The sequence below is a fragment of the Anarrhichthys ocellatus genome, unplaced genomic scaffold (genome assembly GCF_004355925.1).
Source record: "Anarrhichthys ocellatus isolate YVR2014 unplaced genomic scaffold, GSC_Weel_1.0 scaffold16, whole genome shotgun sequence".
NCBI classification, from domain to species: Eukaryota; Metazoa; Chordata; class Actinopteri; order Perciformes; family Anarhichadidae; genus Anarrhichthys; species Anarrhichthys ocellatus.
Genome location: NW_022280046.1, coordinates 318,721 through 335,069, shown reverse-complemented (window position 1 = coordinate 335,069; position 16,349 = coordinate 318,721). Strand labels below are relative to the sequence as shown.

At 41.9% G+C, this 16,349-nt stretch overlaps 2 protein-coding genes across 8 annotated transcripts in view; one reads left to right on the top strand and one right to left on the bottom strand.

The window, feature by feature from the left end:
- The window catches only part of sgsm1b (small G protein signaling modulator 1b), a 12,188-nt gene extending 11,327 nt beyond the window's left edge, over nt 1-861 (bottom strand). Inside the window, exons 1-2 of one of the 2 annotated variants that reach the window (XM_031855720.1) lie at nt 634-861; nt 477-520 (exon numbers count right to left, since the gene is read on the bottom strand). In XM_031855720.1, coding sequence (XP_031711580.1) covers nt 477-520; nt 634-640 — 51 coding nt within the window. In that variant the 5' untranslated portion in view covers nt 641-861. Of the gene's footprint in view, nt 1-476; nt 555-633 lie in introns of those variants that run through there. The other variant, XM_031855719.1, reaches the window with a different exon arrangement.
- A 1,896-nt stretch (nt 862-2,757) lies between these two features.
- Nucleotides 2,758-16,310, top strand: LOC116387999 (ARF GTPase-activating protein GIT2-like). Of its 6 annotated transcripts, none has more exons than XM_031855539.1 (21): nt 2,758-2,967; nt 3,459-3,592; nt 3,762-3,874; nt 5,259-5,364; nt 6,096-6,182; nt 6,300-6,430; nt 7,439-7,533; nt 7,626-7,671; nt 8,258-8,263; nt 8,344-8,392; nt 8,489-8,561; nt 8,655-8,752; nt 8,873-8,984; nt 9,490-9,641; nt 9,749-9,901; nt 11,089-11,298; nt 11,460-11,549; nt 12,135-12,217; nt 12,963-13,118; nt 13,918-13,981; nt 14,274-16,310. In XM_031855539.1, exons 1-21 carry the CDS (start codon nt 2,916-2,918, stop codon nt 14,481-14,483), a joined length of 2,220 nt encoding a protein of 739 aa, XP_031711399.1. In that variant the 5' UTR covers nt 2,758-2,915; the 3' UTR covers nt 14,484-16,310. The 6 variants fall into 6 exon arrangements, with proteins under 6 accessions (XP_031711399.1, XP_031711398.1, XP_031711401.1 ...); XM_031855538.1 differs by having other exon boundaries at nt 8,341-8,392; XM_031855541.1 differs by lacking the exon at nt 8,258-8,263.
- Nucleotides 16,311-16,349: the final 39 nt, after the last annotated feature.

Sequence of the window (16,349 nt, the reverse complement as noted above, 5' to 3'; positions counted from 1 at the left end):
AGAGAGAGAGAGAGAGAGAGAGAGAGAGAGAGAGAGAGAGAGAGAGATTGATGTAACAAAAAAAAACAGGTTTGGATGGATACAAACAAATAATGTACACAGCTCCTTATAAATGTTTTTTCCACCTGATATAAAATCATCTTCACCACCACCACCACCACCACCATCATCATCATCTGTATCATCATCATCATCATCATCACTATCATCGTCAGCATCGTCTAACGTCAGTATATGACAGCAGCCAAAACATGCCATTTTAATGGCAGCCTAATTACATCCGCTTTTATTGTATAAAAACAATGGTACATTTTATGATAAATAGGCCTGTGGCGTAGTCGTGGCTCACACCCGATGAACGATGTCCACACAAACACACGCGTACACGCACGCACGCACACACACACATTGTCTAAGCATACAGTGCCAGTAAACATAAACAGTGATGAGCGACAAAGACATAAAATCCAACGAACCTCTTTCTTCACATTGCGCAGCAATTTCTGACGCGTCTCGGCCTCTGTCACGGGAGAAAACATGATGCATAATGCTGATCAGATTGCTATTGTGGGGAATAAATGATGACAGGCTCACGACAGGGAAATAACAACGGCGGCAGCGTCAGGCCTGTACCTCCCATCGCTCCGGGAAAGGTGCAGCGGTGGACACGCACGGCTTTTCCTTTGAGAAGGTCTTCTAGGAAGCAATGAAGACACCGCTGGATAAAAGGCAGAGAGGCTCCGAGATGTGCGATGTGTTCTTAGCAGAGGGAATTAAACCTATCTGTTACCTCTCAGCGAACCAACACCCCTTTAAAGTCACAGTAGCCTACTGTACACATTAAGCCAAATACGACGGGGGCGCCTGTTCGTCACCATAGTCCTTTTTGCTGTGCCTAAAACTTATGTTCAGCAACGTTTTGATGCGTCATCATTTCTTAATCAAATTAGCCATACAATATTCAGAGCCTGATTAACACATGTGAGGATTACAGTGAATGAGCCCCAGCTCTAATTAATTCCTCATTAAATTAATTATCACAATTACTTCTCAGGAAGTGAAGAGAATAACAGATACATTATATGATGCATTCACATAAAACCACCCCACAATATGGTCATGTCATCTTATCATATACATTCCTTTATTTTTATGTACATGGTAAGATGCACAGTGTAGTAATACCGTGTGCATTGTAAACCTACAACCTGCTTTGGAAATACAGCCTTCTTCATTATAAGCATGCCAATAAAGAACATTTTCATTTTGAATCTGGTTGAGACACATTATGTTCGGGCTTTATTGAGACAAAAGAGTTCATTCAAGTATATGTGGCCCACACCTGTAGTGTTGTTGTTAAATCACATTAAAGGGAGTTCCTGAGATATTTATAATACTTTTTTTTGTTGTTGATTGATATACAACAACCAGACAGGAATGTTTGTTTTTGATTAAGTCAGCTAATTGAAAGAAATCTGACAAATCAAAGAGCTTTATGTTAAAATCCAGTAATGCCATAGAGTCAGTCCTGCTCATTGATTCACAACATTGTCCACAATGGACTAATACACCCAGAGATGTTAATAGTTACCACATAGTATGGAAAAATCACAGACAGAGAGAAATGTGTATATGTCATATACGCTAAACTGTATATTGCCTCCTCTCCCACATATAATCTTGTCTTTCAGTTGTTGATTACATTAGGTTTAAACCACAAACCTCAACAATAGACTCCACTAAAACAAGGGGCAATGCTCACAAAAGAAAACCCACAGATGAAAATGAAGCAGGAACATAGGAACATAGGAACTCATATTGTGTTCATCAGGACCTATTGACAGGGTCACTAAGTGCCACGGGTCACAAAACAACTGGATAAGAGGCAATGAGTATTTATGATACATGCTAGTCACAACCTGGAAACGAGGAGGAAAAAAAGAGAGATGGAAGCCACATTCATTGGCTGCAAACACCAGACAAGCTCATCCTCATCCCACTCATAGAACCACCAACATGAATGAACACATTGACTGCAGGACACGCGATCCAAATTCCTCTTGAGCAGGGAAATGATAAGCGTATAGTGCAAGTAAAAGCTTTCAGACTGATGTTGGGTTGGATACACTTGACTGCACTAAACAAAGATGTTCTTTGACGGGTCCAATGAACGAGTGAAAAAAGAAAGGATGTTGTGATTGGAGATACCGTGAGACTATAATGTAGTGAGCTTAGTCTAAAATCACTGTGATTGGATCCAATGAGGTAAAGCAAGGATGAAGTTGAAGAAGTATTCAAATCCTTTACATTAGCGAAAGTCTGAACTGCAAAATGCTCTTAAACAGCATTTTATATGTCGTACAGCTGCAGCAATGGGCAACTAATTTTAACTAAGCTATTTAACACATTGTTGGGTATTCTCACATTTTATGAGATGATCATAGTGTAAAATCCCATTCTGCAAAGTAATTATAGTTATTAGCTGTCAGATAACTGTAGTGGAATAAAAAGTGCAGTAGATGTTTAAAGTTGATGTAAAAGTAAACTTTGTGAATTATTCTTTTAATTTTAATTTTTCTACTTAGACTTTAGTAACTGAAGCTGCATAATGCACCTAGAAAATAGGCACTCATTAGTGAGTTGGTCGGACGATATAGTTGCATAGGATAGACATCAAGGAAACAAGGAAGAAAGCAGTCAAGGAAGCACAGGGGAGGCTGTGTGAGTGTTGGAATAGGACACTGCTTTGTTCAACAGTAGGGGAGGGGGTCAGACGAGCACAGTTGCTTTGCCTGAATCGGTGAATACGATCTGCCAGGGCGGGCAATCCCGTTGTGATCTCTGTCAAGCTGTGTGTTGTAGCGTATCTTGCAAACATTTGTCTCTTCTGGACTCCAACGGATTTCTAACGAGGGATGTCAAAGCGAGTACGAAGCAGAGAGGTCTGCGCTGATTGCAGTGCTCCGGGTAGGATGTCTAACAAGCTAGCTTTAGCTGCCTAGCTAACCAGCTAGCCCTCTCTACAATTTACGTCCAGTTAGCTAACTCATAGTTACCGTTAACAAGTTATTGATTAGCGAGTACCTAGCTGGATATTTTAAAAGGGTTTTAACACTATGTGTTCTTCCTGTGGAAACATTTGTAAAATGTGTCGTGTCTGTGTGGCGTTAATCACGTTAACTTGCTGCTGAAACTCTTTGCTTGAATTGACTTGAATGAAGATTTAGCTAAACCAGAAGCATTAGCTTATTATTCACCCAGTTCGCCACGACTAACTTGCTGATAACATTAGCTAATGTTGTCGCACAGCAAACCCACGCCTGGTTGCATTTGTGATTGTGATTTTGGGTTGTGGAGAAGGACACTCGGAAGCGACTGAGGTGTCATTTTGTTGCTGTCAATTAGCGAATATATATCCTCGTCCCCGGGCTGTTTATAACGTTCGTATCTCCTTCCAGAGCCACGCTGGGCCTCTGTTAACAGAGGTGTGTTGATCTGCGATGAGTGCTGCAGCATCCATCGAGGTCTGGGGCGACACAGCTCTCAAGTCCGACATCTGACTCATTCTCCATGGCCAGCCTCCCAGTCACAGGTGAGGAGACAGGGGGACACTGCCCCCAAAAATACACCAACACGTCCAGATGCAAATGTGGAGACTCTATAAGAAAACTGCGAGAGATAACACCAACGGTTTGCACAATCAGGCACACCATCAAGTGACTAGAAGACACCCTCATGTCTAATGTGCATTCATGTTTTAGATGGTGCAGACGCTGTATGGCAATGGAGCTAATTCCATATGGGAGCACAGCCTTCTGGACCCTTCTTCTTCAGTGAGTGGGAAACGCAAAGCCAACCCCCAGGACAGAGTTCAGTAAGTGCTTTTAAGTATTTTTGATGCGTCCGTCCTGATTCTGATATGCATTTTGGTATAACGCTCTATTGGCATAGTTAAGGTCAGTGAACATGCATAATTGAACCCTCTGTACTACGATGAACACGACTCATGGGCCGTCGGTCTCAAGTAACTTTGAGACTTTCATTAGGAAATGAAGTGACTTGGAGAACACACAACCAAATGAATGTTAAGTTAAAGTGGCAGTATCCTGCTCATGTTAGCTGTGTACGATCAATTTGGTTGAATATTCACAATAGTGATATTTAAAGGGTTTGGATTTGTTATGCTTTTTCAAACAAACAGTATGTACTGTAACTCAGAAGATGTGATGTGATGAAGTCACTCGCATCCACTGCCGGGTGTAAACACGAGGCCGGTCTGGTGGGGCTGGTGCAGTAAAGATAAACAGTCGGCCACATGTAAACACAGCCATGCTGAACCCGACCCTCACACTAAGAGTAAACACATTCAGTCTCCAGACAAAAAACAGACGGCGAGTACGCAATGCACCAAACAGAAGCAGCTATCTTCGGTCCCGAATAGAGGATTCAAGATGAATGCCGCCATATTGGGTGTTTCCATCGGAGGAACTTACACATGGGAATAAGAGCCTTTTGAGTGACTCTGGAAATAAACCTGTGTTTCGACAGTAGGAACTAGGACTCACTTTAGTTCCTGTAGGATAGTGTAAAAAAACAGAGGTCCCTTTGCAGGGGATCGTAGTTTCTGATCTATCGGGGCAGAGTTGTTGAGCAGTCAGATCCTGCAGCTGCTTTAACATCCTTCATTCACAAAACAAGGAAGTATTTATGTTAAGACATGGGTTGGAGTTTTCTTATTGTCTATTAATGTCAAAAACAAAGATATGCTTTGTGGCCAACTTCCCCACTAATTTAGGATACTGTAGAGTCCTTTGTCTGTACAGAGATCAACAGAGACAACGTTGGTCATGACAGTAAAGGATATATAGATAAATGGATAGAGGTAGAGTTTGGATGTGAATGTCTTAAACAATTTGCAAGCGTATTGCAAGAGGGGTGGGGTTCACAGAAGGAGAGCTTTGGTATTCCTTTTAAGGAACGCCAAGATATGCAGAATCCTGTGAAGTGAAATAGTGAATTACTTAATGGAGGAATTGCTTTGCCATGATTTAAATACTGTTACTTGCATTTGCAGTTCTTGCGTCTGATTTCAGTATGAGACCCCAGGACATCCCTGGTTGAGATATGTTTTGATAGCTGTTTGTCTTAAACAAACGTACATCTGATAATGTGAGGTGGGAGTCACTTTAAAATAGCAATCGTGGTCCAGATGTTCAGTTTTCCTGGTTTTAGATGTGAGCAAGTTTTGTTGTTTCCAGTCCCAACAAGACCGAGTTCATCAAAGCCAAATATCAGATGTTGGTGTACGTCCATCGGATGCCTTGCCGGGAGGATGACAGTGTTACCGCAAAAGACCTCAGCAAGGTGACACATGGCTCTACTTTTGATTTCTGTGTTAACTTCTCTACATTCCTCATTTACGAGCATTTTTAGATGTAAGAATAAACCAACATTGTCCCATGCAAATATGCTTCAATAAAGCCAAACATTTGCACAATTTGCAATCACTTGCTTTACTATTGCACAGCAGCAGCTTCTTGGTTTTGAACTGTGATATGTGACCACTTCCTATACATTTCATAGATGGTTTGGTCTATTTACAGATGGATTTTATAGTATTCAGTGTTGCTGTGACATACTGCCGCTCACACTGTCTTGTAATGGTCACGCTAGGACTGGCTGTCATATAGTATAGCGTGTCTGACCTCAAGGCTCTTCTTGCATTTGTGCTCCGAATTCTCTATTATTTCTTAATATTCCCAAATATTATAAGGACAAGCTGGATTATACACATGGTAATAGTTGGCATTGCAATAATCATTTATGGTTGACTACCAGCAAAGAGAAAAGTGCATGTAGGTGTGTGCACAGAAGACACAATGCACCCTTAAACGTGTATTATTCTATCTGTGCACCTTTAAAATAAAAATTGTATCCTTGATGTAGCTCTTACTTGCAATTATCTAACTTTTTATCAAAAATGATATGTCCAGCAGGAAAATCACATTAGTCACTCAGTTCTGGGCGAGTCTATCCACACTGCGTGTATGATACAATCAAATTCCCAATCAAACTACTTGTCAATCTCCTTTCAGCAACTCCACTCCAGTGTTCGGACTGGAAACCTGGAGACCTGCCTCAGACTCTTGTCTTTGGGAGCACAGGCCAACTTCTTCCATCCAGTAAGTGTAGTGGAATAAGCAAAAAAAAAAAAAAAAACACATTTTGTGAGGTTACACGGTCAACGTTGGACATAATACTGATGCATCATCATTGTGGTGTTTTTTTTGGCACAACAGGAGAAAGGAAACACTCCACTACACATAGCAGCAAAGGCCGGACAAATGTTACAAGCAGAGCTGTTGGCAGTTTATGGAGCTGATCCCGGGGCTCTGGACTCCAGTGGAAAGACCCCTATCGACTATGCAAGGTAAAACAGGGCCCATGTTATCAAATCATCTGTTTAATTTGTTACCAACAGTATGTAATGTTACTTCCACCGTATCATTTCAGAGAGGCCTCGGTATAGAACTCGTGGTTTTGAAGCATTGAGGTGTATTGCCCATCATAGTTAGTTCACAGTTTGTCAGCCATGGTTTCTGGAGAGCTCTGTGGTAAAGTCTCACAGTGAGTCTGTGTAGAAAACACAGCCAACAGTTTTTACTGTCGCTGTTCGCGTGACTAACCTTTAGTGTGGCTGCATGCGTCGCCTTAACAGACACAGCCCAGCTCACTAGTGGCAGGAAATGATACACATCCTTTGGAGATTGAACACAGTTGTATTGTACACAGTGTAGCGTGCATGCTATTCATATATTTCGATGTTCGGAAATGATGCACATTCTGACTAAAAAGGGAAGTCACAGAAGCTAAACATAAACGGGTCGAAAATGCTTAGTTAGAAAAAGAGCAGTGTGCAGCTGAGATATTTGGCATGCCTCGCACTACAATAAACATTGGACACAGACCCAGTGGCATTCTGTCAGTCTGAGTAATTCAATAAGAGTATGACTCGCTGAATCAGCTCAACTAGTTCATCAAAAGTTGGAACAAAGACCTAGACATAAAAAATAATATTTTACAAAACATTTTATGATCGAGATAATATCTGCTTTGCACATAGCTTCTAGCTAGAATCATTTTACTGAAACAAGTCAAAGTCAAAATGTTTTTTTATAGTGTTACTGGCATAGCAGATGCTTAGTGGTGTCTAAACATGACTACTCGGGTAACGCCCACACACCTGCGACAGTTTTACTCTCATTACTTAGAAACTTGAGTTCCCAAATCAGCTTTGTACTCCAGATTAAGCGTGTATTGTTGTAGTCACAGAGTTTTGATGTGGATGAACTTAAAGGCATCCTACCTGAGGCCTTCTGTAGCCTTAGAACACTGTCCTATTTATGAATCATGACCTTTTTGTTCCTAATCTGTGCAGACAAGCTGGGCATCAGGATCTGGCAGAGAGGCTAGTGGAGATACAGTATGAGCTGACGGACCGCTTAACATTTTACCTTTGTGGAAGACGACCAGGTGAGGTAGCATAGCTGCTGCTGCTGCATGGCATTTTTAGAGCTTTTTAATCTATGCTAGTCATTAACTGTCATGTCCTTGTTTTGTTGTAGACCACAGAAACGGACAACACTTCATCATTCCACAGATGGCCGACAGGTAACAGATATTTTTATCTCGTGAACACGATATGTCAGGAAAGCTTGGAGGGAATTTTGTCACATTTGGGACAAACTTCCACCTGGACTCAGTGATGAAGTGATTTGATTTTGGTGGTCAAAGGTCACGGTGACCTCACGTCCGTACCATTCTCATAAACGCAAAATTTCAGCAAGTTTCTTCAAATTTGGCAAAAAAACGTCCACTTGCATCGGGTTGAACTGATTAGATTTTGGTCGCTGTGACCTCACAAAACCTGTTTTTTGGGCCGTGACTTTAGCATTCCTTTGCTTATTATGATCATTTCACACAAATTGGGATGAAATGAAAAAGCGATGAACTTTTAGACATGGATGTAAACTGCGACTTGACTCATTGGCGGAGGCGTACGAGTGCAAGGTGGTGATTCTAGTTTTAAGTCATATTTGGATTTTGTTTTGCAGATCTTGTAATACACAGAAAAATGGTGAGACAGTCAGCTCCGACAGACTCCTAGCTAGCTAGCTGTCGATGCTATGTGTTGTACCTAAAATAATTACAATCTTATGCTTATCATATCCTATGCTGCATTGTTTTGATGGATAAGAAATGAGTAAGTATGTTTTGCCATCGTTTCTCTCTTTGTTTGTGTGGACAGAAAAATAATCAGTTTACTGTTTTTGGTCAAAGCAGCCTGGATTTGTCCGAGTTCGCAAAAGCCGCAAAGAAGAAGCTCCAGTCGGTGAGACATTTTTACCAAAAGTCAAAAAAGGCAAATATTAATTTGATAATCAATTATTTTAAAAGTGAAGGAGAACTTTTGCTTTATTTTCTTCAGCTAAGTAACCATCAGTTTGAAGAACTTGCCATGGATGTTTACGATGAAGTTGACAGACGAGAAACAGATGCAGGTGAAATTGCAAGAAGTTTAAAATTACGCAACAAATAATTATTTTCATGCCTGTTTTTTTAATCTTTCTTAAATGTATATATATTTTTTTCAGTGTGGTTGGCCACTCAGAACCACAGCACTCTTGTAACAGACACCACAATCGTGCCTTTTCTGCCGGTCAATCCAGAGTACTCGTCTACCAGAAACCAGGCAAGTGATCGCACCAGTGCTGCCCCGTGTTTAAGCTTTCATTTGTTGTGCGAGTCCTGGACTTAACATTGATGCCGGATTTTTAACTTTTGTGTGTTTTTGATACATTTATGTTCTCAGGGTCGTCAAAAATTGGCACGGTTTAGTGCTCATGAGTTTGCCACCCTGGTTATTGACATTCTAACTGATGCTAAACGACGGCAGTGGGGGAATTCCTGCGACAGTCCCAAAGGTACAACACATCTTTCTGTTTCTATTTTAGCAGACCTTGAATTTCCTTTCTAATATACTTTATGTGTTGTTTTTTATGTATATGTTGCTTTAAATGTGTTCATTAGCATATACACAGAAGAGAAGGCTAAGAATATGCTGTGAAGAAAGCCTAAATTGGTTGTTGCAATTAAGATTCAGGAAGCCAGAATTTTGCATATAAATGTGAACCGTGTGGTTCAGCTTCATAGGTCACAATTAGAATGTAGAACATATGTAATGATGTTTGTACAGAAACGGTGCCAAACACAGATTTAATAATGAAAATTCCTGCATTCTGTAAATTTTAGCAAGTCACATCACAGCCTTTTTAATTGTGAGCTGTGTATTAAAGAAGAGCTAGTCCTGATTTTTGGATTTTAAGTAAATATAAATATGAGTTCCTTAGCTATTTGATTTCTACAGCTGCCTGTAGCCAGCAGGGCTTGTTTGATCTCTCATGCTTTGTTCTGGTGGTCCGCCTGCAGAGAGCGTGGAGCTGATCCTTCAGGGAATCAACAGCCGCCATAACAGTGACAGCCAGGACAACGACCAGCCCGACTACGACAGCGTGGCATCGGATGAAGACCCGGTGCAAGAGGCCACCTGTGGGGACAGCTGCAATGATGGAAGGACCAAGGTTAGTGATCGGAGGAACCTGCTGCTCTAATCTACTGAGATATTAGGTAGAACGTCCTGCTGCATGTCTCAAAACTGATCAAAACGCTTTCCTTCCTTCTGCCGCAGAGCTCCGAGTCATCTGACCTCTCTGATGGACCAATCACAGTGCAGGAATTCATGGAGGTGAAGAGTGCCCTCACTGCATCAGAAGCCAAAATACAACAGCTTCTTAAAGTCAACTGTCACCTCAGTGATGAGCTGCGTAGCATGCATGGCAAGGTTCGTAAAGTCACATCTGATTGAATCGTGCTGTTTTGCAGGAATGTGTGAAAACTAAGTCTGCCCTCATAGTTAGATTTCCATCTCTTTAATTAGACGGTAGTACACATTAATATTTCAAGACCCGTAATTAGAGGCCACTTTGTTCTGGATTTATGGTTTATAGTGTTGGTCGCCTTTCTTTTCGATTGCAATTCTTCACTACTAGTCCTACAGAGTAAAATGGCTGCTGTGTTTCTGGATGGGGTAAAGTTCCTGTGGTTATTATTGATCTAATTTAACTTCCTCTGCTTTGCTGCTCAGTGAAACCGCAAAACACGGTCGGATGTTCTCGGTCTTTGTGGTCTAAAAGAGATTCAGGATTCAAAAAGTCATATATCACAAGAACCGAGTACTAATCAACAAATGGTAACCACAGTGAACCTTATGATCCGTCATTGTAGATCTATAGAACCATTATACCACCATGCAGTGTTTGGAGTTTGAGTGTGGGAGAATGCCCTCAGCACTCACCATTACAAACTATGTAAAATGTTGCCAATGTCTCCTCTTTGGGGCCAAATTTGCATGCTTACAAAATATATTGTTTATATAAAAGACGAGGAAGGTTTATGACCTATGAAACCATTATGGGAGAAGGCAGAATTTGTTTGAGATTTTGGCTGAGAGACGGCGTCACCACAGTGTACTGCTGCCTCCTCCTGCTGGTTCATAAGGTCCACACCATACTGCTTTCATTTGACACGGTGGTCACCCTTTATTCCACTCCCTTATCTTCCTGACCCCCTTTTTTGCACCCATCAAAACCTCAATTGCTGACACAGGAAATGTCTTGAGGTTCACTAACATACCCGTGGCCTGTAATTGTTGACAGGAAACAGAACAAGTTCACCATCGCTTTATTCAGTTTCCAAGTGCTGTTTGTAAATAAGGGCAACCACTTGTGCAGCAGTTTCTCGAGGGTTCAAGTCGCTGTCAACAGTGTCAGCATTTCATTTGTCAAAGAAGCAAACCTTTGGTGAGAAACCAAAGACAAAGGTGACGGTGAACTCGACATACAGGAATAAACTTTTCTCCCAGAGTCGCTGTATTCTGCTCTATTATTGATGTGTGTCTGAGCTTTTGTAAGGAGATACCCCCCCCTCCCCCAGCTAGAGTTGACTTGAAAGATGCTTTGTTCTCTGCAGCTGAACTCCCTGCAGACCGAAAACACAACGCTGCGATGGCAACCCCCCAGCGGACAACAACCCCTCCAGGGGCCCTTTGGTCGACACCCGCCCCGCGGAGGCCGCGCCATGTCCATGTACGAGACGGGCTCTTCCCCGAGGCAGTACCCCCACCGAGTCGAAGCGGCTCGGCACGACGACGGAGTCGTTTTACAACCCTTCCCAACCAATGTAAGCACAGGAGCGCTAGTGATCCGGCTGGATGGTCATCACGAGACAAAAATAATGACGCCTGGCTCCGGGGGCTGGTGTCGGGTGTTTTCGTTGATTTCAATCATTCATTTCATTGCATCTCAATAGAGTATGCTGAACTTGGTTTGACCCCTTTCTAGATTGGGAGGGGCCCTTTGGGAACGGCTGCCTCCTCCCTCCCTACCTTCCCCTCGTCCCTGTCCTGGTCGAGGGATGAGCGATCTCGAAGGGTTAAGTACAGAAGTCCCCCCCCCCCCTCGGTTCAGACGCAGCCCCAGGGGGACGGTTAAAACTGCCCCCCCCTCTCTGCTTGACCTCACAGCCTTCTCTCTCCTGACCTGTGTCTTTTAAACTGCTTTTTTATCAGTATCGCCTGCCTGCCTGCATGCACAACAGTGCCTCTGCTTCAGTTCAGTTCAGCTATCTGAACAAGTCCAGAGCTGCTTCCTCAGAGGTGATGATTGCTGTTTGAATGATGAGGCCGCAGAGTCCAATATCCATGAAAGATAGATGAAATGGCTCCTCACAATGTGCTCACTAGTGCTAGCCACCGATAAGTGCACCCGAAGTTCATATCGAGACTTCTCCGCTACTAATCGCATCCACTGCAGTACAGGCTTGTTGCACCACAACGACCCGGTTGTCTTTTTCTCTTCGTCTGCTTTAAAAACCAAATGTCTGGTAGTGTGAACTATCAGGAATGCATGATTCTGATTTTGTACGTGCCTAAGGTTGCTGTGGTAATGTGTGCGCGTGCTAACCACACACACTATATGCTGTGTTTGATTGACGGTAGTTTGCTGATGTCTCTTTAGGGCTGCAGTCTGGAAGGACAGAGTATGATGCTGGAGAGTGATTACGACACGACGCCAAACCACTCTGAACTGGAGGAAACTGGGTGAGAACGCGTCGTGTAAACTTTGTGCCCACCTCGTGCAAAATGGCACCGATTGTGACACTAGGTTTTTAAACACAGTTTAGATTTTATTCAATTTTTTTTTCTCTGTGAAGAAATGCATTTTTGAAGTTAAATAAATGGTAAAAGGTTTTTCTTCGTGTTTTTTTTGTTGCTGAAGGTGATGACATCATCGTAGCAGAAGTTTACAAAGTTAAAGGTCACATGAAGACCGAGGGGGGAAGCTTGACTAACATTAGTTCTGACAGATGTTTTAGGAAGAGTCCTTGACTGGAACAGTCTTGACTATATAGGACTACGTTCACATATTAGAACTTGCACCGGTCTGCCAGTTGCAATAAAAACAAATGTGCTGAGTAGTAATAAATAAATGTATCCAGTTCTATACTGAATATAGGACACTAATAGCTAGTTTTAAGGCAACTTCTGTTACAATCTGCTATTTTGGGTATGTTTTAATAAGTGTTTGGCTTTTACTTTGGAATAACAACAATGCAGAAGAGTTTAGGTCTGGGGATCAATTCAGTAGGTTTCATCTAAATCAGACTGCATTTGTTTTACTACAGAGAATGTTATTTCACTTAATTCACAGTCTGTGCGCAACAAATCAGAATCCCAGATCCAAAACTATAATATGTATTTTTAAAGTACATAAACCTGTGTCTGTATGAGTTATAATGCAAATAGCGGTAAGCTGTGATAAAGTTTTCTTTTCATTTATTTGTAGCAGCCCTCTTCCAGCCTCTGAAGCGATGGAGCCGAGGGAGGGGGGTGAGGAAGACGCCACCCTGCCATGTACAGAGGACGTCATCTGTAAGACGGAGCAGATCACTAAGAACATACAGGAGCTTCTGAGAGCCGCCCAGGAGACCAACCATGAAAGGTAGTTTATGATTGAGGATATTATAATTACAAAGTATCAAATTTGTCAACTTGAAATGTGGTTGATAACTCCGAAAAGTCAAATCTTCTCATTATTTCATGCTCTATAAAGCTTGAACTCTATGTACTTCCACCACGATTCTGCCCGTTCTTTTGAAACGGGTAAATGGCGTTTCATCCTCCGTCTCAGCTGCGTCTGGGTCAGTGGTTTTCAATAGTTTCCAGCACTGAGAGCCACTGATTTTTAGCTTCATAGACTGGCCTCTGTCCTTGTGTCTGCTGGGTGGGTCTGCATGCATTGGGTCTTAAAGACGCAGCTGACAGGAAACAAACATCACTTGACCACGTACTCCCCCGGTGCCTGCCAAATCCACAGATGGTTAGTTTCGCCAAACAGGTGTCTTGTGTTCACCCATGTATTCACTTCCTTGTGGAGATAGACATTGTAATGGTTTCTGTAGAAATGCTGAAGTTGTGTAAACAGCAGGGATATTTCATGATGGTATAGTTTGTATTGTACTGGATTGAACAGAGTCCAGTACGAGGTACAGTGTCCACGATTTTAAAAGTGTGTTATTGAGCCAAGCAGCAGAATTTAACATGTCATATTTTCATGAAATATGCAGTATGTTGTATTCATAAATGATATTTACTGGTGGCACAAGGAATATGATCTCAGCTGTCTCGTGATAAGGTTTGTGGTGTCTGCGGTAGTTGTTTTGCATTGATATTTCTATATATGGCACAAGGAAGCGGTTGATCACCCATTCAGCCTTTTTTCCCCTCTTCATCTCCCGCAGCTTCCTGCCTTGTTCAGAAAAGATCTGCATGGCCGTGACAGAGATGGCTGCCCTGTTCCCCAAGGTAAGATGACCCCCACCCCCCACGGCAATTAAGGGATTTGTTGTTTGTTTGAAAACAGCCAAAGGGAAACTTAAATTACTTGTTTCGATCGGGTAGGCCCTGTTGATTGCATTACTTAGTTTTATATCTACCGTTTATTGGATTACTTTGCTTTATGTTCACACACACACACACACACACACACACACACACACACAGAGCCCACTGACCACAATGAGGGTGTATTTATGGAGGTTGTCATGTTCGGGCCCTTTTTACCGAGTCTCCATCGTCCCTCCTTTTCCCCTCACAGAGGCCGTCCTCGGACACGGTGCGAGTGTCTCTGAGTCTGCTCACCTCGAGCGCCAACCGGCTCCACGGAGAGTGCCAGAAGGCCGCCGAGCACAACCCCTGCGTGTCGGACATCCAGCTGGTCACTCAGCTGGTCATCCAGTGCGCCTATGACATTGCCAAAGCTGCCAAGCAACTTGTCACTGTGACTACCAAAGAAAACAACAACTGAGTAAAACATAGACAATCCTGATGCACCCAAACTAGTTTATCAATTTAATCAGTGTTTTTTTTTTTTTTTCCCCATATTAATCAGTGTACGCATTCAGATACATTCCTTAAACGGATTAATGAAAAGATTTATTCATCTTTTTTTTTAATCATGATAACCCAGACTAAACAAACCTCTTAAAGCTACAGGACAGAATATGTTTATTCTGTTACTTACCTTACAAAGAAATAACAGTTCACAAATCCAGCACTAATCCAATGTATGTGTATAGAAAGATTAGAACAGCAACAAATGAGCCTTCTACATTGTACTTCTCCACGTAGACGTCATCATTTGAGCTCCTTGAGGTTGGGTGTCTGGCATGCCAGAGACACCCGGCATCAAGGGTCATAATAGATTAACCTTCATCTACACCAGAGTCATCTTCCTTTTAAATGTATTTAAGATGCAACGACAGTATTTCAATCTTGCACCATGGTTTACGCCACTTGCTTAGAGTTCGAATGTTTGTTTTAGTGAGCAAACTGTGGTTTTAAAAGTCGCTTCAGTGCATTGAGCGCCAGCAGTACCAAGAGTGTGCAAACCTTCATTCCATCCAGCAGGTGCTTTCACTGTTCCGTAAAGTATCAGTAGTTATAATGTTACAGCCATACTTCTGATAGTGTGTGTGTGTGTGTGTGTGTGTGTGTGTGTGTGTGTGTGTGTGTGGGCGGGCGCAGTTGTCACAGAGATGGCCTTGATGGCCCGTGTGAAATCAATTTTGATTATGCAAATATATAAGATGTATGTGTCCATGTAATTCTTTACCAAAATAACCCAAATGCTATTCTATTTATAAACTGTATGTCATACCTCTAAGAAAATATCAATGTTTATTTTCATAAGCCTTTGTTTAACATGATGCTCCTCACAGACTAACTTTTCTTCTGAGGTTTGGGACGTCTCAGCTGGCCGTAAGTTATGGGCAACTTGTGATCTCTGTGTATTCGGTGTGGTGCTGTAACTCCGGCGTGTTAAGATGCTACCTGTGGTCACATACGTACAGCTGTGGTTTACATTTGCCGGTTAAGTAAATGTGCCCTCAAAGTACCTGTTATACAACTTGGCTCGAATGTGTCACCTGTTACTGTGAGTCGGATGAGTTTCAACCAGGGGTGGAAAGAGAACCAGAATACGCTGCATGAGGGGAAGTTCATTCTCTAAGTAATTGCTCAAGTATAAATAAATAAGCTTTCTCAGAAGGCTGTCTCACAGAAGAGTATGAAAACGTGCTTAAATCAGCTTCAGTACAGATTAGTACGCCATTTATGTCTTCTGTACATTTCAAGTCTAAAAGTGTTTTTCTTTTGGTTGTTTTTTTAAAACAACAAAACTTTACTCAAGGTCCACTTATTGCTTGTTTATGACCTTTAAGCTACATTGCACAGTTTGCTTTTGTTGATTGTTGTATCTTTATATAATCTTTATTATTTGTATCTTGTGATTAGTTACTTTAATATGACTTGTTTCCACTGATGTACGTAATGCAAACTATGTAACCTTTCAATGACTCGGTAATGTCTTGCTTTAAATGTTTCAAACGCGATATCATGATTTGGCCATTAATCACCAACAATACTACATAACAATTCCTTTAAAAGGAAAGTTCAATAAGAGATTTTAAGATGATGGACCATTAAGTGATTGAACAGTTGTATTCAGTTTCTTTCCACCTCTGGTTTCAACCCTGACATGTCATTCTCTGTAACTTATAGCCTACCACTGCCTCTATGGTTGAAAACAATCCCTGCCTTAGGTTAAATAAAGTATAATTCATACCTCAACTAGCTCGTGTCCGTGTTTTGAGTTGTGTACAAACAGCGGGCT